Genomic DNA, 26,273 nt, shown 5'->3' on the forward strand with positions numbered 1-26,273 from the left:
GTAGCAGGTGTGCCAGGTGGTAGAATGCCAAGTGCTTAGCTAGTGGGTTGGTTGCCACGTGGGGAGCATGCAAGTTGGCAGGGCTCTCAGATAAATAATGCAGTGTGTAAGTTGGTCAGGGTGGGTGGGAGATATCATATCCAATGGGTCACAGTGAAGGGTGCATGCCTCATCTCCCAGATAAGGAGGGTCTGGAGTGGGGAGCGAGGCTGTTGGGTCTGAGGGATGAAGGGGGCAATGGATCTGGAGGATGGGAAGATGGGTTGCAGCAAGTCTAGAGAGGTCCAGGTAAGAAAAAGGGGGCAAGGCGTGTCGCATCCCATGTGGGTGAAGTTGGGGGCTTGCTTTTAAGGTGGAGGCAGATCCAATCTAGAGCCGAGGAGGCAAATGCTGGCTCTGAGCTGGCTAGTAGGTGGGGGTATAGAAGAAGAGTTAGACTGTGTCTGGACTGTGAAAAGATGGGGTCTTCCATGAAGGTAGGTAGATTGCTTTGGGAGTGATGGCAAAAGGCGCAGCTAGAGTGGGGAAGGGAACAGCAGGGAAACTGTGAGTGGGTCCGAACTGTGGATCAGGGAGAGTTGGGCAGTACTAGGGGTAAGGCCAGGATCAGCTCTGGTACAAGATGGGGCTATTGGGTCTGTGGGTGTGTCAGGTCAGGACCTGAGGAGCTATAAGAGATATGGGAGACCTATGGTTGATTGTGTATGATGTAAGTATGATTGGTTCAATAGTGACTCAGGGATTAGACTACGTATGTAATCGTCTAACTTTTCCTGAGGACTTATTTACTTAGCTTCATTAGAGCCCTCGGATTCTCTGATTTAAATGGTTTTTGGATTGGTTTAATTACACAATTCCAAGTAGAGAGGAAATTACTGGTGGAATCGTCAATTCCCTATGGAGGAAGCTATGATCAGGATTCTGCAGGGTCCCTAATGCACAACTCACGTCTACACTGGAATGATTCAGAAGTAGAATGGGGCTATCGTCCCTTGCAGAATAGAGCATTCCAAGAGGGTTTGACAACATATATGCGGATACACTCCTTATTTTTGGCTGGAACGAGGGAACCTCAGTTTCAGAATAAAGACGAGAGAACTGCCATTTCATCCTGAGGTGAATAAAAAAATCACCCTTCAGTCAGAGAACAGTGGATCCTCAGGCTTTGAGGGTGTTACAAGCTGAGATCAATAGAGTTTCCAACTCTTAAGGGACTTAAGGGGTAAGGGGATCAAGTGGGAAAGTAACTTTGATGTAAAACTTTGATGCACACTATTAAATAGTCAAACGGTTTTATAGGAACATATAAAGAAACTTAGGCCATTAGGCCCAACAAGCCTGTTCTGCTATTGAATAAAATCATTGCTGATCCGGTCTTGGACTCATTCGCTTTTCTGTCTGTTCCCCATAACTCTTGCCCACATTTCAGATTAAAAGACCTTTCTGTAGTGAATAAATTCAGTGATCCAGCGTCCACTAATGACCCTCTCAGAGAAAACAAATTCTCTTCATCTTAAAACAGGGAGCTCTTGTTTTTCAACTGTGTATCCCTCATTCAAATCTTTCCCATAAGAGGATACATCCTCCATGTAGCCAGCCTATCTCCTTCCCTCAGGTTCTTATACATTTTAATAAGATCACCTCTCATTCTTCAAGATGACAATGGGTACAGGCCCAATTCTGTTCATCTGTTTTTATCATAAAATGGGCTCTCAATCTTAAAAAGTCAAGTGAACATTCTCTGAGCTGATTTTAATGTAATTCTATATTTCCTCAAAACTTTATTTTAATTCATTCATGGGACAAGGACATTGCTGGCAAGGCCAGTATTTATTGCCCATCCCTAATTACCCAGAGGGCAGTTTAAGAGTCAACTACATTGCTGTGGATTTGGAGTCACATGTCGGCCAGACCAGGTATAGATGACTGTTTAGTTCCCTCAAGGACCTTCGTGAACTAGATGTTTTTCTTCCAACAATTAACAATAGATTCATGGTCATCATTCGACTCTTAATTCCAGATTGTTTCTTGAATTCACATTTCAACATTTGCCATGGTGAGATTCAAACCTGGGTGCCCAGGGCATTACTAGGGTCCCTGGATTAATAGTCCAGTGATAATACCAAGAGGACATTGCCTCCTTGAGACCAAACTGTGCACAGTACTCCAGATGCCAATTCATCGTGGCCTTATACAGGCAAAGTAAAACAGCCTTACTTTTATAGTTCACTCTTCTTGCAATACTCACCAAGTTTTCATTACTTTGCTCATCACTTGCTTTCTTGTATTCTGGCTTGCTTTGATTTATGTAATGGGCTCTCTCCAGGTAGATACTGCAGCAGGGTCTCTATTGTTAGACAATTTACTTTCTGCCCTATCTTCTTGTTACCAAATACAGCTCCCATACATTTAGTCCCTTCAACAAAGTCTTTGATATATATTGTAAGTGACTGAGGCTCCAGCAATGATTCCTGTTGTATTGTATTAAGTACAGTGTGCTAACTTGAAAAAGACCCTTTTGTGTTTAATCTGTCACCTCTTCACTAAGCAATCCTTTTTTTTATGCCCAAATATGTTACCATTGACACCATGTGCACTTTTCCTGTGCGATTACCTTTGATGTGATACCTTATCAAGTGCCTTTTCGAAATCTAAGTACACCACATATGCTGACTCCCCTTCATCCATTTTCCTTGTTACTTCCTGAAAAGAAAACTCTGTTAAATGAGTTAAATATGATTGCCGTTTCACAAAGCAATGGAGACAGTGAGGTCTGCAGATGCTGGAGATCAGAGTTGAGAGTGTGTTGCTGGAAAAACACAGCGGGTGAGGCAGCATCCGAGGAGCAGGAAAATTGACGTTTCGGGCCGGAGATTCCTGACCTGCTTTCACAAAGCCATGTTGACTCTGCCTGACTACGTTGTAAGTTTATAAGTATCCTACTGTAACCTTCTTATTAAGGACTCCTTGCATTTGCCCTAGGACAGATATTAGTCCAGCTGATCCATAATTAGCTGCTTGCCCTCTTTCATTTTTTGAATAAAGCTGGTACATTAAGTATTTCCAATTCAATGTGAATGTTCCCAAATCTAAGGAACTTTGCAAGATTCCAACCAATGTATCTACTAGCTCTGTAGACACTTCTTTTAAGGCCTTTGGATGCATGCTAGCCAGTTCTGAGGGATTTGAGTGGTGCTGGAAAAACACAGCAGGTCAGGCAGCATCCGAAGAGCAGGAAAATTGATGTTTCGGGCAAAAGCCCTTCATCAGGAATGCACCTCATTCCTGATGATGGGCTCTTGCCTGAAACGTCAATTTTCCTGCTCCTTGGATGCTGCCTGACCTGCTGTGCTTTTCCAGCACCACTCAAATCGAGATTCTGATCTCCAGCAGCTGCAGTCCTCACTTTCGCCCAGTTCTGAGAACTTGTCAGCCTTTATTGAATTTTTGAATTGCATTAAATTGAATTTATTGTCACGTGTAACGTAGCACAGTGAAAAGCTTTACATGTAATGGTTTTCTCAACATCTTTTCCCTGATGTTGATGATTGTTTTATTTTCCTCCCTCCCGATCACACTTGATTTTCAAGGATCTCGAAGATATTTTCTGGACTTTCACCTATATATTCTTAATCATCTCCAATACTGTGCTAACTACATCCTTAATCAACACAGCTACTCCACCAGCTTTTCCTAGCATCCTATCTTTCAAAATACTCTTCAATGTTTAGGACCCAGCCTTTGTGATCATGCAACCATTCCTATCAAATCATACATGTTTATTTCGACCTGTGCTAACAGCTTATTCCTTTTCTGATGAATGCTTTCATTCAGGTACAGATTCCTTAGCTCTTTTCTTTTGGTATTTTTGCAACTATGGCCTTCTGATGGTGGACCTTTCAGTTTTTGCATTTTTTATGGCAATTTTTAAAAACATATCAAATCCTTACAGTGTGGAAACAGGCCCTTCAGCCCAATGGGTCCACACCAACCCTCCAAAGAATAACCCACCCAGACCTATTCCCCTACTACTTTACATTTACACTAGACTAATGCACCTAACCTATACATCCCTGAACACTATGGGCAATTTAGCATGGGCAAATCACCTAACTTGCACATCTTTGGGTCTTGGGAGGAAATCCACACAGACTGGGGTAGAATGTGCAAACTCCACACAGCCAGAGGCTGGAATCAAACCTGGGTGTCTAGTGCTGTGAGTCAACAGTACTAACCGCTGGGCCATTGAGCCACTCTTTTGTTCACTCTTGCTACAATCTAGTCATCATTATCCAAATTACTAACTGTTCCATGACCCCATTGTTCCCCTTTGATGTACTAAATTTCCTCTTGGGTATCACTACCTGTCATTATTTAGTTTAAAGCCCTCTCTCTGACACCCTAGTTATATTTCTCAGTATTGTAGTTGAGGCCTGTTCCAATGGTACCAGTGCCTGCCCAGGAGTCAAAATCTGTTTCTCCCATATTTGAGCCACACATTGACTCTCTAATTTTCATAATCCTAAACCAATTGGATTATGACTTGAGTAATAATTTAGCTTTGGGATTCTGCTTGCAAGGTTAACTTTTAGATATTTATAATGCAAACTAAAAACTCTTTCATAGTTCTATCTATGTTTTTGGTATCCATCTGAACCAGTACAACTGGATCCTTCACCTCTCACTATGGGTTTCTCCAGCCCATTGTAGATATCCTGAATCATTCTACTGGGCAGGTAGTGCAACATTCTACTATCAGGCTCTTGGCTACAGAGAACATTGACTACATCCCTGACTAAATTACAGAAAACTATTACAGTTCTATTTACTTCCTTTCTTGATTTGCTATTTTATCACAGTAGCATAGTCAGTTTACAGCCATCCCTTACTCTCATCCATACAATCTATAAGAATCTCAAACCTGTCAGACAATGGAATGGTCTGAATCTTTTCCACTTCCACCTTCTTGATCTCCTTTACATGCATTACGTACAGTCACACTCTTCTGTCCCTAATGACCGACAAAATCAGATGACTCTGGCTAAATGGATGTGACTGTGTTCTGAAACAAATTCTCCAAGTAAATTTCCCACTCCATGATGCCTCACAGTATCTGTATCTCGACCATTAGCTCATCAACTCTGAGCCAAAATTTGTTCATCTGCAGATACTGACAGCAGGGGATGTTGTTACTATGGATCGTGTTGTCATTTAACAGTTCATCTGTCCTACACCTTGAACCTGCATGGCCATCTCCATTGTCTTTAATTTTGATAAGCTTGGAAATAACCCCCATGACTTTTTGTAATTATATCAGTTGGTTTAAGTCGTTAATTTGTCAATGTAGTGCAATGCTATACACCCCCCCACCCCGCTGTTCCAGTTGAAATTATACACCCTTTTATAGAGATGATAAATTTAAATCTCACCAACTACTCACTTAAAAACTCACCTACTTAGTGATTCTAAGCTTCAGCCTCACATCCTGTTGCTGGTTTCTGGCACCCACCCATGGCCCATTCCATTTATGTCAACGTTCAGAATACCACCTGACTTAACCAAGTTCCCAAGGTCTAGAGGAGCAAAATACTGCAGATGCTGAAATCTGTACTGTAAATAAACATGCTGGAAATCACTGTGAGTCAGGCAGCATCCGCGGAGAAAGAGAGACAGAGAGAGCAAGCTAACCTTTTGAGTCTAGATGAGTCTTCATCAGAGCTGCCTAGCTCTAGTTATTTATAATGCTTTATTAGAAACTCTTTCCCTATTCTACCTATGTTGGTGGTATCCATTTGGACTGCAACAACTGGATCCTTTGCCTCACACTCCAGATCCCTCTCCAGCCCGCAGTGGATGCTACACTCTGCTCTATTCACTTAAGTTGCTGTCTTCATGCTTGAATATTTCATGTGCTTAGCAAGACTAACTGCATATATCCATGAAATTCTACAGTAATGAGTGTGCACTGCTGAATAAAGAAAACCAGTTCAAATAATTAATTAATTGTGGCTACCTCTCCAACAGAGAGTTTGTTTAATCTCAACCAAAGTTCAAAAAAACCTAACTTTAACAACAAATGTTTAAAGTAATCAAGTCTTTAATTTGTTAAGTGCTGTAAATGAGCAAATTCAAATTTAAGGGAGGGAATAACCCCTAAAATTCCTTCACTCACCAAATTCCCAATGCCACACTCTGTGCCAAGACATGCGAGTTGAGGTACTCTCTTTGTGCTTGTCTAAGGGCTCAAAGAGCAGAATACCCTAGATTTGACCCTTTTTTTATGCACTTAATTCATTGCTTTTGATGTGGAATTTTATCTGGAACATTTGACGTGGGCTGTACTTGGTTGTGACTTCCTCAAAGATTTTCAGGTAGTGACTCACATTGGTTCTCCAAGCACAGCAATACATTAAAATTAAATTTCAAAATGCTCATCTTCCTCTTCTAATTCCCTCTAGTACCTAAGTCCTTTCTGTGTCCAGCCCTGCAACACTTCCAGAACACTAGCCAAGAGAATCTTCCTCCACATTGTTCCTCTTGGGCATTCCCTAATTCCTTTCTCCACCATTGGCAGGCCATGCCTTCACAGAGTTCCTAAACTTGAGAAGTTACATCCTTTTCTCTAAGATATACCTTAAAATCTATCTCTTTTATCAAGTAATTGGTCACCTGTCTTTATGATTCCTTCCTTTACTTGTTATTAATTTGATTAGGCTTTGCTGTGATAGTTCACAGGATAAAAGGATAAAAGCACTGAAAAGTGCTTTGGAACATGCTGAGACCATGAAAGAGGCTATATAAATGCGACATCTTCACTGCTTTTTAAAGATTTGTGGGAAAATTGTCAAATCGTCTCCTATGCATTGTTTCATACCTTTCATGATTTGTCATTTCACACTTTTCTTCCCAGACAAGTTTACAATGATCGATAACAACAGTTTGAAGATCCGACGCATTAGCAAGAAGAATGAAGGCATTTACCGATGCGAGGGGAGAGTGGAGGCCCGGGGAGAAATTGATTTTAGAGACATCTCTGTTATTGTGAATGGTAAGATTACTAGATTGTTCTGGGCACTTTCTTCTTGCTCCTGGGTTTTGATTACTGTTCAGTCCTGAATGAAATATGTATAAATGAGTCAACCATCTTGCTGAATTTTCAATATGATGTAATTTAGTGATGTTACTGAGATAATGTGTCTTTTGCATTTTGTTATTGTAGAAAGATAACTTGCCTTGTTCACTGCATAATATTAAAGCTCAATTTAAGTTTCTCCTCTCTATTCTTAACTCCTCACCCAGTCACTTCTTCCAGTCTCTGTGACCTCCTCCAGCCCCTCAAACTTCTGCAATATTTGTCCTCTCCAGTTCTGGATTCCCATTTTATTTTTCCAATATTAACTACTCAGTGAATGAACACTGACTTAAATAGGATCCAGTGCCCTGAGGGAAGCATTGGGAGAGGCTGAATAGGCTGGGGCTATTTTCCCTGGAGCATTGGAGGATGAGAGGTGACCTTACAGTGGATTATAAAATAATGACTGGCATGGAAAAGGGTGAATAGTAAAGGTCTTTTCCCCAGCGCAAAGGACTCCAAAATGAGAGGGCATAAGTTAAATGGGAAAGATTTAGAAGGTTCTTAAGGGGCAACTTTTTCATACAGAGGGTGGTGCATATATGTAATGAGCTGGCAAAGGAATTGGTCATGGCTGGTACAGTTCCAACATTTAAAAAGCATCTGGATGGATATATGAATAGGAAGGTTTAGAGGGATATGGGCCAAATGCTGGCAAATGGGAATGGATCAGTTTACAATATCTGGTCGGCATGGACGAGTTGGACTGAAGAGTCTGTTTCTATGTTGTATGTCTCTATGACTATGACTCTCTATGTGGATTGAAGGGGGAGTAGAGCAGAAATTCAGTTGAGATCGGTGCCTCATGGGAGATTTCTCAGAAAGGACCTGCACTTCACAAAGAATTGAGGAGCTGAAAACTCTTTATATCAATGCTAGTGCCAAAGCACAAGAACACCTCAGACTTTTTACCTACATTCTGTACAGATTCTGATGCCCTGTGGTGGTTGCCAATGCTCAGCATTGCAAAGTTATGTTTGTTTGTTTCAGCAGAAATGTAGGTTCTGGACATGCAACATGAGAGCAGAAGTAGACTCTTGGTCCACCCCCCCATTCAGTATGATATTGGTTGATTAGGGGAAAATACAGCAGATGGTGGAATTCTGAAACAAATACAAAAAAGGCTGGAGAAACTCAACAGGTCTGTCAGAATCTTTGGACACAGAAACAGAGTTAACATTTCAAGTCTGCACAACACTTCTTTGGAACTCTCCATTGAAGTTCTGTCTAGGTTTTGCTCAAGAAAGGAACAAGTATAAGGATTTTTTTCACTCAGTGAACAGTGAGGAATGTACTGCCTGGAAATATGGTGAAGGCAGGTTCAATTGAAGCATTCAAGACAGCATTTGGTAATTACTTGGATAAAAGCAATATGCAAGAGAGTGGAGAAAAGCAGGAGATTGGCATGAGATAATAATGCTCATTTAATAGTGCCAGGATTAAGGATGCTTCTGAGCAGGCATGGGATATTCTGAAAGAGAGGGTGAGTAGGCAGAGATTGTGGCCAATATTGGTACTAATGACATATGCAGGAAGAGAAATAAGGTCCTGGAAAGGGAATTGATGGAGTTTGGTAGAAAGTTGAAAAGGAGGGCTTCTTGGGTTGCAATCTTGGGTTTATTCCCTGTGCTATGTACTTGTGAGGCCAGAAATAGGAAGATAATGCAGTTGAATACGTGGCTGCAGAGGTGATGTAGGAGGGAAGGCTTCAGATATCTGGATCATTACAATTCTCCAGGGCAGGTGGGACCTGTATAAGAAGGAAGGGTTACACCTAAACTGCAGGGGTTGCACGGTTGCGCCTCATGGCACCAGGAACCCAGGTTCAATTCCACACCCTCTGGCGACTGTGTGGAGTTTGCACGTTCTCCCCATGTCTGCATGGGTTTCCACCAGGCGCTCCAGTTTCCCCCCAAAGTCCAAAGATGTGCAGGTTAGATGAACTGGCCATGCTAATTTGCCTATATTGTCCAGGGATGTGTAGAATAGGTGCATTAGTCAGGGGCAGATGTCGAGTAATAGGATAGGGGAATGTGTCTGAGTGGGATACTCTTCAGAGGATCGGTTGGACCAAATGGCTTTTTTCAACACTGTAGGGCTTCTATGATTCTATCTTTGCAGGGAGGTTTACTAATACCACTCAGGAGGGCTTAAACTAGTGTGGCAGGGGATGGAAACCAGAGAAGTAGATCTGTGTTTGAAGACAAGAGAGGGACTAAGTCAAATAAGTCTAGTAGGAACAACAGGCAGTTTCAGGTTAATGTGGTACATGCAAGGATGAGTGCTTTGAAATGTTTTTATTTTAATGCAAGTAGTATAACAGACTGCTTCCTCCCCACTACTTAGAGGTTTATAATAACTAACTAAAAATATCACTGCTCCCTTCCTGTTTCTCACGTCTAACTACATAGATTCTAATTGGAAACTGTATCTCGTTCAAGGGCTGTGATACTGCTACACCTCCTTCCTTTTCACTAACCTTGGCCTTATAATCTGGGATGTTACCTATCCAGGCCTGTTCTGGCTTGAGCTATGTTTTTGGGAATGTTCCTGTGCCATATCTGCCTAGAGCAAATTCTACTCCCAGTTCCCCAGTTTTGTTTGTGATACTCTGTGCATTTACATATGTACAATTTAACCACGCCCTTTATCCTTATGGCACCTCTTAAAGTATGACATACTGAGGAAAGTGTACTATTCTTTGGAATTGAATTAACCCAGAACTGAAATGTCTGAGACTGTAGTATAATATAATACCAGGAGCTGCAGTAGATGTTTTTTCAATTTTTCAATTCCATGTTACCCACATATCGTTTTTTATGTAATGGGACCTCACGTAAGTATTATCACATCAGGTACAGTTACTCATATAATCCATACAGTGTGAAAGCAGGCCATTCAACCCATCAAGTCTACGCCAACCCTCTGAAGACTATCCCACCCCCACCCCCAGACCCACCTCCCTACTCTATCACCCAGCATTTCCCATGGCTAGTCCACCTAACCAGCACATTCCTGAATACTATGGACAATCTAGCATGGCTAATTCACCTGACCTGCACATCTTTGGACTGTGGGAGGACACCAAAGCACCTGGAGCATACTCACGCAGATACGGGGAGAATGTGCAAACTCCACACAGACAGTTGCCCGAGGCTGGGATTGAACCCAGGTCCCTGGCACTGTGAGGCAGCAGTGCTAACCACTGAGCCACCATGATGCCATACTCTTCTGCAGTCTAAGCCCCAACATGATGACAGATCAAATACTTATCTTTCAACTACCATCCGTGAAGAAGCGGATAGTCTGATTCTATCACTTTGCTGGCAAAAGCCTTTCATCAGGAATTCATTCCTGATGAAGGGCTTATGCCCAGAATGTCGACTCTCCTGCTCCTCAGATGCTGCCTGACCTGCTATGCTTTTCCAGCATCACACTCTCGACTCTAATCTCGAGCATCTGCAATCCTCACTTTCTGCTCTGTCACTTTGCTGTTTGGGGCCTCTGCAGTGGATTCTATGCTTACCTCTTGAACAAGCAGTGGGCAGTTGGATTCTACCTTTATTAATTCATAAGCCAGACCCAAATCAAAAGACTTGCATTTACTTAGTACCTTTCACAACCTTGGAATTCTTGAAGCTCTTCAGCACCAGTGTAGTACTCCCAGAGTGTGTCTCTGTTATAATGCTGGAATTGATCAGTCATTTCTTGTGCACAGCAAACTCTCACAAGCAGCAATGTAATAATAACAAGGCCATCTCTTGAGGGTTAGGACAACAGTGAGTGTTCCATGGGCCTTGAATAGTGGTGGTAGTGTCTTAAAAATCTGACAGAGAGTGCTACAGAGGCATTAGTTAGACATCTGATGGAAAGGCTGCATCCCTGACAGTGCAGCACTCCCCAGAATTGTGCTGAAAGGTCCACAAAGGGCATGCACTTAAGTGTTAATGGTTGAATTTGTAATCTGCAGGCTGAGAGTTTGTGAATGTATTTGCCGTGGTATTTACTGGCCTTCAGTTGTTCCAGATTAGCTCCCCAGCCATATTTAATAGCATATAAACTTCATAGCACATTTGTTCCTCAGTGAAGTACTTTGACGAGACAGTATTCCTACTAGACCTATTTAAGGATATATGGTGAGGCTGGTCTCAGCTCATGTAAGACAAGGTTTCTATTGCATGGTGATGCTTATGGCTTGTGTTTACAAGGTTACAAAAAGAACAAAGTTACTCAGTACAACTGCACACCAGAAGACTCAGTGCAGAGACTGGAAATAAGCTCAAATCTCTCCTGGTTAGACCCTGAAAGAGCTGTAGAGATGAAAAGCTGAGCAACTAATGATTGCAAATGCGTCAAGGTAGAGAACACTATACCTCAGAGAGATGCAGACTAGTTTTCACTTGTAGGATTTTACAGTGTAATCTTTTCTAGGAAGCTAAGGGGATGGATGGCATGATTAGACGTAGTCTTTCAGAATCAGAATCATTAACTGGAGAATCTCTAATACAGGAGCCTTAATTTGCAATGACAAATCTTCCTGTGTGGAGCGACTATAGGTTGGCAGCCCCATGGTTTCTTTAACCAGTTAAGATGATTTCTTAACCTAATCCACTTTTATCCCTCACCTGATTTCCCTTGTTCAAAAAGTAGCTGACTAAAACTGGGGGAATAATGTCTGACAATCTCTGGAACAGAATGATTAATCCCATGCAGATCAAACCGGAATTTCAGCCAATTCTTAAAACAACTCAACCACCCAAAACTAATCAGGCTCCATTAGACAGTTTTCAGTAAAAGGAAAGGAGCTGTAAATCTTTCAGCCCTGCAGACGTGAGTCAAATAACCAATCAGTCTGTTTCTGACATCGTAAGAACGCAAGAAAAAGAGTGAAGAAGACCATTTGGCCCATTGAGCTTGTTCTGCCCCTCAGCATGATCATGACAGATACAGTGGTCCAGCTTCATTTTCTGGCTCATCGCCCAAATCCCATGATGCATTAGGAGAAACCGAGAACTGCAGATGCTGGAGATCAGAGTCAAAAAGTGTAGTGCTGGAAAAGCACAGCCGGTCAAGCAGAATCCGAGGGGCAGGAAAATCGACGTTTGGAGCATAAGTTCTCCGGATAAAGAGCTTATGCTCAAAACGTCAACTCTCCTGCTCCTCGGATACTGCCTGACTGGCTGTGCTTTATCAGCACCACACTTTTCGATTCCCATGATTCATTGTAAAGCTAAAGTTTCTCCATTTTGTCCTTAAATATATCCAATGATTCAGCCTCTACAAACCTCTGGGATAGAGAATTCCAAGATTTACAATCCTCTGAATGAAGTAGTTTCTCCTCATTTCAGTCCTAAATGATCAGTCACATGTCTTGAGACTGGCTCCCCGTGTCTTATTTCCCAAAGCAATGGAAACAATCTTTTATCACCTGCCCTGCTGAACCACTTCAATGTTTTATATGCTGCAGGACGATCATCTCTTGTTACTCTAAAGTAAAGTATCCACTCAATTAATATTTCTATCACCATTGGCAACTCCCTCAATCCGCCCAATGTTTCCTTCCATTGATTTGGAGAGAATTACTGTGTGATGCTGATTGCTTCTCCAGTAAAATGACATTAGGTAAAGTAGTAACTCAAAGAACATTATGAATACAAGGTTCTGACAGCAAATACTGATTAACAGAAAATTCTATCCCTCCAGATTAAACAGCAACAAGTTATGATAAATGATCCCATGGCAGTATATTTTCAACTGGGTATTTTCCCATGTTTTTGACAAATATTTATCCCTCAATCAGCGTCACTGGAGACACATTATTTAGTTGTGACCACATTATTGCTTGTGAGAAGCTCTTGTGCTTAAGGTAGTTGCTGTGTTTTCAACATTATAATGGGGTGAGTGCACTTTGGGAAGTCCATATTTGGCTGTAATGTGCATTGGGTTGCTCTGTTTTGGTGAAAGGTTCTTTCATTTCTTTAATAAATGCATTAAAAATGCACAACAAGAATTTTCTTTCTTTTGCACATTTAAGATTTCTCGGCAGGCAGAGTGCCCTTGAGCCAATCAGTTAGCTCAGTTGGCTGGAAGGCTGGTTTGTGATGCAGAGTATTGTCAACAATATGGGTTTGATTCCGATACCAGCTGAGGCCACCTTGAAAGTCCCACCTTCTCAATATCTCCCAGCATGTGGTGGCCCTCAGGTTAAATTCATCACCAATGAGAGCCTGTGGTGACTTTACCTTTGGGCTCTTGTGGTGCAGTGGTAGTATCCCTACATTTGAACCCAGGAAGCCTGGGATCAAGTTCAACCTCCTCCAGAGGTGTGTCAAAACATCACTAAATAGGTAGATTAGAAAATATCTAAAGGCACCTACAACTGTCTCCCTTAAGAAGGTGTATGGCTTGTTGGCTTTCATTAACAGGAGGATTGAGTTTCAGAGCCATGAGGTTATGCTGCAGCTCTATAGAGCCCTGGTTAGGTCACACTTGGAATATTGTGTTCACTTCTGGTCGCCTCATTATAGGAAGGATGTGGAAGCTTGAGAGAGGGCGCAGAGGAGATTTACCAGGATGATGGACTGGAGGGTGTGTCTTGTGAAGTACGGTTGAGGGAACAAGGGCTTTTCTCATTGGAGCGAAGAAGGATGAGAGGTGACCTGATAGAGGTGTACAAGATGATGACAGGCATAAGTTGAGTGGATAGCCAGAGGCTTTTGCCCAAGATGGAAATGACTATCATGAGGGGGCATAATTTTAGGGTAATTGGAAGAAGTTTTAGGGGCAATGTCAGGGGTAGTTTCTTTACACATAGAGTGGTGGGTGTGTGTGTGGAATGCAGTGCCAGCAATGGCAGTAGAGCCAGATACATTAGGGACATTTAAGCGACTCTTGGATAGGCACATGGACGATAGTAAAATGAAGGGTATGTAAGTTAGTTTGATCTTAGAGTAGGATAAAAGGTCGGCACAACATTGCGGGCTGAAAAGCCTGTACTGTGCTGTACTGTCCTATGTTCTGTGGTCTATGTTCTGTAAAGGGTGGAGGGGGAGTTCAGAATGTCGCAGTTCATGTAATTGCACAGTTGAGTGTGAAGGGACATAATTCGGATAGTTCAGTGTCTTTAAATACTCCACAGGGTAGTCTGTGCTGTGAACAAAGTGTGAGATGATTTCTTGATACCTAAGGTGTGGCGGTCAGTGGTGGGGGCCAGAGGAAACTCCAGAATATCAATCCCTATGTCTACCACATTATATTGTTTCATCATTTTAAAGATCCTTCGCAATTACACAACTGTTTAGCTTCATTATAACTTTGTACAGAAAATCTGCAGTATTTAGATCTTCAAGCTGCATCAACCTGATGTTATCCCTGTATTCATTAATCTACCTCAGCTCCTGGTCAAGCAACAGCAGGATATTAACATTCTCATCTTTATTTTCCATTGACTCTATGATTTGACTTCGCCCTATCATCCTGACATCGCAACAACCTTCCACAATATCAACAACTCCTCTAATTCGGACCATCTCCTATGTTAATTATACTGCCAGTGGCGGTATTGCCTTGAGCTTTCTGGAATCAGAACTCTGAAATTCTCGATCTACACTGCTCTGGCTTCCTTACACACTTTATTCTTTTAAGACATTTCTTAAAACCCCTGTCTTTGACCAACATTTTCACCATCTGATGCAATTTGGTGTCACACTTTGTTTGATGATACTCCTTTGAAACATGATGTGGATGAGCCGGTGTTGGACTGGGGTGTACAAAGTTAAAAATCACACAACACCAGGTTATAGTCCAACAGGTTTATTGGAAGCACTAGCTTTTGGAGCACCGTTCCTTCTTCAGGTAGTTGTGGAATAGGACCATAAGACACTGAATTTATAGCAAACGATTACAGTGTCATGCAAGTAAAATGATATATTTAACATATATTTCATTTCTTAGCTACTGTTTAAGATTTTGAGAAGGTTTTGTGTTTGTTACCTTTGTAAACTTTGGATTAACAGAGGATATCTATTAATTTCCATTGCAAATATTATTCCCTTGTTTAAGAAAGGGAATAGGGATAATCCTAGGAACTACAGACCAGTCAGTGTTACATCTGTGGTGGGCAAATTATTGGAGAGGATTATGAGGGACAGGATTTATGTCTACTTATAATACCATAACTTAATTAGAGGTAGTCAGCATGGCTTTATGAGGGCAGGTCATGCCTCACAGACCTTCTTGAATTCTTTGATGATGTGAGAAAACACATTGATGAATGTAGAGCAGTGGATGTGGTGTACATGGATTTTAGCAAGGCGTTTAATAAGGTTCCCCACGGTAGGCTCATTCGGAAAGTAAAGTGACATGGGATACAGGGAAATCTACTAGGAGACAGTGAGGTTGGCAAATGCTGGAGATCAGAGTTGAGAGTATGTTGCTGGAAAAGCACAGCAGGTCAGGCAGCATCCAAGGAGCAGGAATGACCTGATGAAGGGCTCAGACCTAAAAAGTCAATTCTCCTGTTCCTCGGATGCTGCCTGACCTGCTGCGCTTTTCCAGCAACACACACTCAACTCTGATCTCCAGCATTTGCAGACCTCACTGTCTCCTAGTTGATTTCAATCTTACTGTGAAGTCTCTTCCAAGGATGCCTACCTTGAAGAAGTTCTCCTCCTGTCTCTACGAAGATCTCAGTGAGCCCCTGTCTCACTGTACTCCTCATTCCTGATAAATGGTTCCGACCTGAAACATAAATTTTCCTGCTCCTTGGATGTTGCCTGACCTGCTGTCCTTTTCCAACAACACACTCTCAACGACAGGGAAATCTGGCTGTCTGGATACAGAATTGGCTGGCCCATAGAAGACAGAGGAAGGTAATAGATGGAAAATATTCAGCCTGGAACTCGGTGACCAGTGATGTTCAGCAGGGATCGGGTCTGGGACCTCTGCTCTTTGTGATTTGTATTAATGACTTGGATGAGGAAGTGGAAGGGTGAGTTAGTAAGTTTGCCAATCATACAAAGATAGGTGGAGTGGTGGATAGTGTGGAGGGATGTTGTAGGTTGCAACTGGACATTGGCAGGATGCAGAGCTGGGCTAAGAAGTGACAGATGGAGTTCAACCAGGAAAAGTGTGAATTGATTCACTTGGAACGTTGATTTTGAATACAGAATACTGGGTTAAAGGCAGGATTCTTGGCAGTGTGGAGGAACTGAGGGATCTTGGGGTCCATGTTCATAGATCACTCAAAGTTGCCACCCAATTTGACAGAGTTGTTAAGAAGGCATATGGTGTGTTGGCTTTCATTAACAGGTGGATTGAGTTTAAGAGCTGTGAGATTATGCTGCAGCTCTATAAAGCCCTGGTTAGATCACACTTGAAATATTGTGTTCAGTTCTGGTCACCTCATGATAGGAAAGATGTGGAAGATTTAGAGAAGGTGCAGGGAAGATTTACAAGGATGCTGCCTGGACTGGAGGGTGTGTCTTATGAAGTAAGGTTGAGGGAGCTAGGGCTTTTCTCACTGGGGTGAAGAAGGATGAGAGGTGACTAGATAGAGGTGTACAAGGTGACGAGAGGCTTACATACAGTAGATAGCCAGAGACATTTTCCCAGGACAGAAATGACTACCACAAGGGGGAATAATTTTCAGATGATTGGAAGAGAGTTTCGGGGAGATGTCAGAGATAGGTTCTTTACACAGAGAGTGGGGGGTGGGTGGAATGCACTGCCAGCGGTGGTAGTAGAGTCAGATACATTAGGGACATTTAAGTGACTCTTGGATAGGCACATGGATGATAGTAAAATGAAGGGTATGTAGGTTAGTCTGATCTTAGAGTAGGATAAAAGGTCAGCACAATACAGATGGCCGAAGGGCCTGTACTGTTCTATGTTCTAATAGAATGACTGAAACCGTATTCTAAACTCTTTCATAATGTGACCCTATTTTAGTGCCTCACATTTGTAACTCCAGAGTGAAAATTGCCCACAGAAGAATGAGAGAGCTCTTAAACCAGGGTTGGATGAGTGAAAGGTTCTTCATGCGGGGGGAGGGGAAGGGAGGGTAAGTGTTGACCAGTTTGGTGGGGAAGGGGTGGGAGGTGTTGAGCAGGGCAGTGGCGAACCTTTAAAACTAATAGGTTCACCCTGAAATAAAGCACAGAGTGAAGTCACATTCACTGACGGGTAGAAAGAAATAGGAATGTTTAACTGGGCCGTGCTACTGTCAAAATACAGGTGAGATCCCTGAACACCATTGTTGCCTCATGGCTCATCATCCCAAAATCTTGCCCATGACCTGATTGGGTTCTGCCACCTTCTATTTGGGAACTCTGGATTAAGCCATTGTACAAGGCAAAAATAGAGGGAAACAATGATCTAATTACAACCAGACAAGAGCAAATGTACCAATCAGTCATCTCCCTCGCAGGAACAGAGTAGGCTTCATTAACAGATTCCCTTGCTCACTTTAAAATTAACATCAATTGCAAATTTACTGTAATGATGGTAACTTAACAACAGCTGTCATAGAGTCATAAACTCATACAACATAGAAACACATGCTTCAGTCCAACCAGTCTATGCCGAACATAATCCCAAACTAAACTATTCCCACCTGCCTTCTCCTGGCCCATATCCCTTCAAGCCTTTCCTATACATGTACATACCCAAATATCTTTTAAACTACAAAATAAATGTTTATCTAGGTAACTGATAGCAATGTAACTTGCTATTATTTTCACACAGTTGTAGGTAGGGTCCAGAATGTGCTGCATTGAAATGTGGTGCAAGTAAGTTCAACAGAAGCATTCAAAAAAGGCATTGGGTAATTATCCAGATGGAATTGATGTACAGGGATAAAGGAAGAAGGCAGAAGATTGGGCTTTAGGAAATAGAACCAGTGCGGGCATGATGGGTTGAATGGCCTGTTTCTGTATGTAACAGGACTGTGATTCTGTGATAACACCGGAAACATGTTAATTTAGGTACATTGGACAAGTACCATCAGGATCAAAGATAGAAGACAGAGGGTGGTGGTGGAGGGTTGTTTTTCAGACTGGAAGCCTGTGACCAGTGGAGTATCGCAAGGATCGGTGCTGGGTCCACTACTTTTCATCATTTATATAAATGATTTGGATGTGACCTTAAGAGGTAAGTTTGCAGATGACACCAAAATTGAGGGTATAGTGGGCAGCGAAGAAGGTTACCGCAGATTACAATGGGATATTGATCGGATAAACCAATGAGCTGAGGAGTGGCAGATGGAGTTTAATTTAGATAAATGTGAGGTGCTGTATTTTGGGAAAACAAATCTTAGCAGGAATTATATATTTAATGGTAAGTCCTAGGGAGTACTCTTGAACAAAGAGACCTTGGAGTGCTGATTCAAAGCTCCTTGAAAGTAGAGTCGCAGGTAGACAGGATTGTAAAGAAGGTATTTGGTATGCTTTCCTTTATTGGTCAGAGTATTGAGTACAGGAATTGGGAGGTCATATTGAAGCTGTACAGGACCTTGGTTAGGCCACTGTTGGAATATTGTGTGCAGTTCTGGTCTCCTTCCTATCGGAAAGATGTTGTGAAACTTGAAAGGGTTCAGAAAAGATTTACAAGGATGTTGCCAGGGTTGGAGATTTGAGCGAAAGGGAGAGTTTCAATAGGCTGGGGCTGTTTTCCCTGGAGTGTCAGAGGCTGAGGGGTGACGTTATAGAGGATTATAAAATCATGTGGGGCATAGATAGGGTAAATAGACAAGTTCTTTTCCCTGGGGTGGGGGAGTCCTGCACTAGAGAGCATAGGTTTAGGGTGAGAGGGGAATGATATAAAAGAGACCTAAGGGGCAACTTGTTCACGCAGCAGGTTGTGTGTGTGTGGAATGGGCTGCCAGAGGAAGTGGTGGAGGCTAGTGCAATTGCAACATTTAAAAGGCATTTGGATGGGTATATGAGCAGGAAGGGTTTGGAGGGATATGGGCCGGGTGCTGGCAGGTGGGACTAGATTGGGTTGGGATATCTGGTCGGCATGGACAGGTTGGACCGAAGGGTCTGTTTCCATGCTGCTCTATGACTCTATAATCACTGAGGGATTGACCTTTTAATAGAGTTCTTTCAGAACTCCTCGGGGACTTAAAGAATATTCACACTCTGTGGGAACAGGGCAATTGGCCAAACAAGTCCAAACTGAGCCGCTGATGAGTATCCCACCCAGACCCATTTCCCTACCGTACAATTCCCCCAATTAATGCACCTCACCCACACATCCATGAACACGATGGAAAATTTGACATGGCCAATTCACTGACTTGCACATCTTTACACTGTGGAAGGAAACCAGAACATCCAGGGGGATTTCAACATGCAGGTAGACTGGGAGAATCAGGATGGTACTGGACCCCAAGGAAGGGAGTTTGTGGAGTGCCTCTGAGATGGATTCTTAGAACAGCTGGTGCTGGAGCCTAAAAGGGAGAAGGCAATTCTGGATCTGGTGTTGTGCAATGAACCGGATATGATCAGGGACCTCGAAGTGAAGGAGCCATTAGGAGGTAGTGACCATAATACAATAAGCTTTAATCTGCAATTTGAAAGGGAGAGGGTACAATCGGAACTGACAATATTTCAGTTGAATAAAGGGAACTATGGAGGTATGAGGGAGGAGCTGGCCAAAGTTCAATGGTGCAATACCTTAGCAGGGATGGCAGTGGAGCAACAATGGCATGTATTTCTGGGTATAATGCAGAAGATGCAGGATCAGTTCATTCCAAAAAGGAAGAAAGATCCTAAGAGGAGGCATGAGTGGCCGTGGCTGATGAGGGAAGTTAAGGACCATATAAAGTCAAAAGGAAAAAGTATAACATAGCAAAGATAAGTGGGAAAACGGAGAACTGGGAAGCTTTTAAAGAACAACAGAGGATAACTAAGAAGGAAATATGCAGAGAAAAAATGAGGTACGAAGGTAAACTGGCCAAAAATATAAAGGAGGATAGTAAAAGCTTTTTTAGGTATGTGAAAGGAAAAAAAATGGTTAAGACTAAAATTGGGCCCTTGAAGACAGAAATGGGTGAATATATTACGGGAAACAAAGAAATGGCAGAAGAGTTGAATTGCTACTTCAGATCTGTGTTCACTGGGGAAGACACAAGCAATCTCCCAGAGGTAACAGTGGCTGAAGGACCTGAACTGAAGGGAATTTATATTTGCCAGGAATTGGTGTTGGAGAGACTGTTAGGCCTGAAGGCTGATAAGTCCCCGGGGCCTGATGGTCTACATCCCAGGGTACTGAAGAAGGTGGCTCGAGAAATCATGGATGCGTTGGTGATCATTTTCCAATGTTCTATAGATTCAGGATCAGTTACATCAGTTACTGCAGATTGGAGGGTAGCTAATGTTGTGCCACTTTTTAAGAAAGGAGGGAAAGAGAAAGCAGGGAATTATAGACCAGTTAGTCTGACTTCAGTGATGGGAAAGATGCTGGAGTCAATTATAAAGGATGAAATTACGACACATCTGGATAGCAGTAACAGGATAGGTCAGAGTCAACATGGATTTTTGAAGGGGAAATCATGCTTGACTAATCTTCTGGAATTTTTTGAGGATGTAACTCTGAAGATGGACAAGGGAGATCCAGGAGATGTAGTGTACCTGGACTTTCAGAAAGCCTTTGATAAAGTCCCAAATAGGAGGTTAGTGAGCAAAATTAGGGTACATGGTATTGGGGGCAAAGTACTGATTGGATTGAAAATTGGTTGGCTGACAGGAAACAAAGAATAGTGATAAACGGCTCCCTTTTGGAATGGCAGGCAGTGACCAGTAGGGTCAGTGCTGGGACCGCAGCTTTTTACAATATACATTAATGATATAGATGATGGTATTAAAAGTAACATTAGCAAATTTGCTGATGATACAAAGCTGGGTGGCAGGGTGAAATGTGAGGAGGATGTTAGGAGATTACAGGGTGACCTGGACAAGTTATGTCAGTGGACAGATGCATGGCAGATCCAGTTTAATGTGGATAAATGTGTGGTTATCCACTTTGGTGGCAAGAACAGGAAGGCAGATTACTACCTAAATGGAGCCAAGTTAGGTAAAGGGGCAGTACAACGAGATCTAGGTGTTCTTGTATATCAGTCAATGAAAGCAAGCATGCAGATACAGCAGGCAGTGAAGAAAGCTAATGGCATGCTGGCCTTCATAACAAGTGGAATTGAGTATAGAAGCAAAGAGGTCCTTCTGCAGCTGTACAGGGCCCTGGTGAGACCGCATCTGGAATATTGTGTGCAGTTTTGATTTCCAAATTTGAGGAAAGACATTCTGGCTATTGAGGGAGTGCAGTGTAGGTTCACGAGGTCAATTCCTGGAATGGCAGGACTATCTTACGTTGAAAGATTGGAGCGACTGGGCTTGTAAAACCTTGAGTTTAGAAGGCTGAGAGGGGATCTGATTGAGATGTGTAAGATTATTAAAGGATTGGACACTCTGGATGCAGGAAGCATGTTTCCACTGATGGGTGAGTCCAGAATCAGAGGACACAGTTTAAAAATAAGGGGTAGGCCATTTACAACAGAGTTGAGGAGAAACTTCTTCACCCAGAGAGTGGTGGGTGTATGGAATGCTCTGCCCCAGAAGGCTGTGGAGGCCAAGTCTCTGGATACTTTCAAGAAAGAGTTGGATAGAGCTCTTAAGGATAGTGGATTCAAGGGTTATGGGGATAAGGCAGGAACAGGATACTGATTGAGGATGATCAGCCATGATCATAATGAATGGCCTACTCCTGCACCTATTGTCTATCTGGAGGCAACCCATACAGACGCAGGGAGGATGTGCAAACTCCACCCCGAGGCTGGAATCGAACCGAGGTCTCTGGTGCCATGAGGCAGCAGCATTAACCGCTGAGTCACTGTGCTGCCCCACAAAATGTGAACAGTCCCTCTTGGACTGCAGAATGATTTGGCAATGTCAAGAGACAGAGAAAAGGCATTTTCTTATGTTGCAGGGAATATGAATTTTATATATATTTTTAATGTCATTTATTTTTAGTTTGGATGTTTGAATTTTGAATTAGTGACATATGGGTTTTTCTGTACAATTGTAATTGAAGGGTTTAATGATTAATTTAAGTTATGGTAATTTCTTTTAAAACAACTTCATAGAGAGGAAGCTTTCAGAGACTTTTTTTAGAACATAGAAAAGTACAGCACAGAACAGGCTCTTCAGCCCATGATGTTGTGCCGAGGATTAATCCTAATCTAAAATAAAATAACCTAACCTACGCACCCCTCAATTCACTGCTATCCATGTGCATGTCCAGCAATCGCTAAAGTGTCCCTAATGATTCTGTTTCCACCACCACCGCTGGCAATGCATTCCATGCATTCACAACTCTCTGCGTAAAGAACCTACCTCTGACATCTCCTCTATACCTTCCTCCTAACACCTTAAAACTATGACCCCTTGTGGCAGTCAATCCTGCCCTGGGGAAAAGTCTCTGGCTATCGACTCTATTCATGCCTCTCATTACCTTGTACACCTCAATCAGTCCACCTCTCTTCCTCCTTCTCTCCAGAGAGAAAAGCCTGAGCTCAGTCAACATCTCTTCATAAGACAAGCCTTCTAGTCCAGGTGGCATGGTGGCACAGTGGTTAGCACTGCTGCCGCACAGCGCCAGGGTCCCAAGTTCAATTCCAGCCTCAAGCCACTGTCTGTGTGGAGTTTGCATGTTCTCCCCGTATCTGTGTGGGTATCCTCTGGGTGCTCTGGTTTTCTCCCACAGTCACAAAGATGTGAAGGTCAGGTGAACTGGCCATGCTAAATCACCCATAGTACATTAGTCAGAGGGAAATGGATCTGGGTGGGTTACTCATCGGAGGGTCGGTGTGGACTGGTTGGGCCGAAGGGCCTGTTTCCACACTGTAGGGAACCTAAAGCATCCTCGTAAACCTTCTTTGCACCCTCTCCAAAGTCTTTGCATCTTTCCTATAATAGGGTGACTAGAACTGGACACAATATTCCAAATGTGATCTCACTAGGGTCTTGTAGAACTGCAGATAAACCTCATGCTCTTTGGTGTACATTTGGAGAATTTACAAACAAGTGGGGGTAGTTTTTTCACTCAGAGAGTAGTATAGCGTGGAACGGCCTGTCTGCAACTGTAGTAAACTCACTCATGTTAAGGGCATTTAAATGGTCATTGGATATACATATGGATAATAATAGAATGGTGAAAGTTAGATGGGCATCAGATTATTTTCACAGGTCGGCGCAACATCGAGGGCTGAAGGGCCTGTGCTGCTCTTTAACGTTCTGTGTTCTATGTTATGTAAAGTAAACGATGCTGCATCAGAGTTTATGTTAGAAACTTGCAGACCTGTTTTATTTTAAGATTCAGGAAAACATCCACAGCTTGAAAAATGAGTTGTCTTTTATTTCAGGTTCAATTTTGGGGCAGTTCTGCAGAAATGGATGACGGTGAATGCAAAAAAAAAGTCTTCCTGAGAGAGGAAGAAAGTTGTTAAAAAAAGATTACCTCAGTGTAAGGAGTTTGGAAAAAAAACAGAGAAGTGTTTGAAAAATAGATTATTTGAGCCTGAGAATGTTTAAACTCAGGTGTGTGAAAACTCCAGGAATAGGCTGTCAGATTTACTTGATTGAGAATTGATGTCACAGTTATATTAAGCCGAAAGAGGTCTTTGTCAGGAGACTGGGTTCAAGTCCCACCTGCTCCAGAGGTGTGTAATTACATCTCTAAGCAGATTGATTAGAAAATATACTAAATCTAGAGAGGATAGAAGAGGTACTCTCTCTCTGATATTAATGCTGTTAATGAGTGCTTTTGGAATCTGTGAAGGAATTTTTTGAGGAAGTAAAGAGATTATATTTTACTGTATGTTTCAAAATCTCTAAACTCATATTACATGTAAATAATTTGGTTTTATTCCATTTTAACTTCAGCTCTTCTGTGAAATAAATTTCTGGATTATTGTTAAAATCAAATCTGCAGAATTGCATTGTGATATTTCAGTGTGACACTATCTTGATAATTTGAAACCAAACTAACAATCAAGCTAGATTTAAGTCTGGGAATTAAATTGACTCATAATAACAGTTTCATCATTACTCACACTCAACAAAAGTGAGAAATACCTCATCACATCCCCTTGACTTTGATCAACAGAATTTGTTTATAACTCCTATATTTTCTCACCTTTAATACTTGTATCAATCCTCCTGTCCTATGTGTTTCTTTGGGGCTTTCAAGGGGATATCTCAAGTCATATCATAGTTAATTCAGAGAAATAGAATTCCTGCAGCGCTGAAAGAGGCTACTCTGCCATCAAGTTTGTTCTGCACCGACCCTCTGAAAAGCATCCCATTCAAACCCAATCCCCACCCTGTCCCCTAATCCCACATTTGCCATGCTTAATCCATCTTCCCTGCACACCCCTGGATACCATGGGGAAATTTACCATGGCCAATCCACCTAACCTGCACATAGAGTCATGGAGTCATACAGCACAGAAACAGAGCCTTCAGTCCAACAAGTCCATGCCAAACGTAATCCCAAACTAAACTAACCCCACCTGCCTGCTCCTGGCCCATATCCCTACACCCCTTCCTATTCAGGTGCTTATTCAAATGTGCTTTAAATGTTGTAACTGTTCCCACATCCTCTCCTTCCTCAGGAAGTTCATTCCATATGTGGACCACCCCCTGTGTAAAAAAGTTGTCCCTCAAATCCTTCTTTAAATCTGTTTCCTTTCACCTTAAAATGTGCCCCTGGTCTTGAAATCCCCTAACTTTGGGAAAAGACACATACTATTAACTCTATCTATACTCCATCATGATTTTATAAACTTCTATCAGGTCCCCTCTCAACCTCCTACACTCCAGTGAAAAAGTCCCAACCTTTCTTTTTAACTCAAACCTTCCATACCCGGCAACAACCTGGTTAATTACTTCTGAACCCTTTCCAGTTTAATAATATCCTTCCTATAACTGGGCGACCGGAACTGGACACAGTACTCAAAAAAAGCCTCAACATGACGTCCCAACTCATATATTCAAATGCCTGAGCATTGAATGCAAGTACGCTAAGTGCCTTCTTAATGACCCTTTCTACCTGTGATGCAAAATTCTAACAGTTATATACCTGAACCCGTAGTTTCTCTGTCAGAGGACACTACAATTAGTTGTAGAAGTCCTGCCCTTGTTTGTTTTACCAAATTGCAATAGATCGCATTGATCCAAATTAAACTACATCTGCCTCTCCTCAACCCATTGACTAAATTGATCAAAACTTGTTGTGGTTCTGTTCGCCGAGCTGGGAATTTGTGTTGTAGACGTTTCGTCCCCTGTCTAGGTGACATCCTCAGTGCTTGGGAGCCTCCTGTGAAGCGCTTCTGTGATGTTTCCTCTGGCATTTATAGTGGTTTGTCTCTGCCACTTCCGGTTGTCAGTTCCAGCTGTCCCCTGCAGTGGCCAGTATATTGGGTCCAGGTCGATGTGCTTATTGAATCTGTGGATGAGTGCCATGCCTCTAGGAATTCCCTGGCTGTTCTCTGTTTGGCTTGTCCTATAATATTAATGTTGTCCCAGTCGAACTCATGTTGCTTGTCATCTGCGTGTGTGGCTATTAAAGAGAGCTGGTCATGTCATTTCGTGCCTATTGATGTTCATGGATGTGGATCGTTAGCTGTCTTCCTGTTTGTCCTATGTAGTGTTTTGTACAATCCTTGCATGGGATTTTGTATACTACATTGGTTTTGCTCATGTTGGGTATCGGGTCCTTCGTTCTGGTGACTTGTCTGAGAGTGGCTGTTGGTTTGTGTGCTGTTATGAGTCCTAGTGGTCGCAGTAGTCTAGCTGTCAGTTTGGAAATGCTCTTGATGTATGGTAGTGTGGCTAGTCCTTTGGGTTGCGGCATGTCCTCGTTCCCCTCAGACCAGTAGTATCACTACCAGGGGCACCATCACAGAAACTGAAATACCTGACCAGCGGATCCAGACACTCTATACAGTCAACACAGGAATTCTTGGACATCATCAGAAATATACACATAGACAAGGAAGAAACTATGGTCTCATTCGATGTAACGGCACTGTTCACCTCTATCGACAAAACCCTAGCCAGAGAAACAATAGCCAACCTGCTGGACA

The 26,273-nt window shown here is 42.4% G+C and overlaps 1 protein-coding gene across 3 annotated transcripts in view; it reads left to right on the forward strand.

Moving 5' to 3' along the window:
- LOC122555418 (neural cell adhesion molecule 2-like) overlaps positions 1-26,273 on the forward strand; it is a 1,561,904-nt gene that overhangs the window by 1,095,800 nt on the left and 439,831 nt on the right. For all 3 annotated transcript variants that reach the window (XM_043701408.1, XM_043701406.1, XM_043701407.1), the window contains one exon: positions 6,911-7,048. In XM_043701408.1, the coding sequence (XP_043557343.1) occupies positions 6,911-7,048 (138 nt within the window). The remainder of the gene's footprint in view (positions 1-6,910; positions 7,049-26,273) is intronic.

The sequence above is a fragment of the Chiloscyllium plagiosum genome, chromosome 12 (genome assembly GCF_004010195.1).
Source record: "Chiloscyllium plagiosum isolate BGI_BamShark_2017 chromosome 12, ASM401019v2, whole genome shotgun sequence".
In the NCBI taxonomy this organism is placed as follows: Eukaryota; Metazoa; Chordata; class Chondrichthyes; order Orectolobiformes; family Hemiscylliidae; genus Chiloscyllium; species Chiloscyllium plagiosum.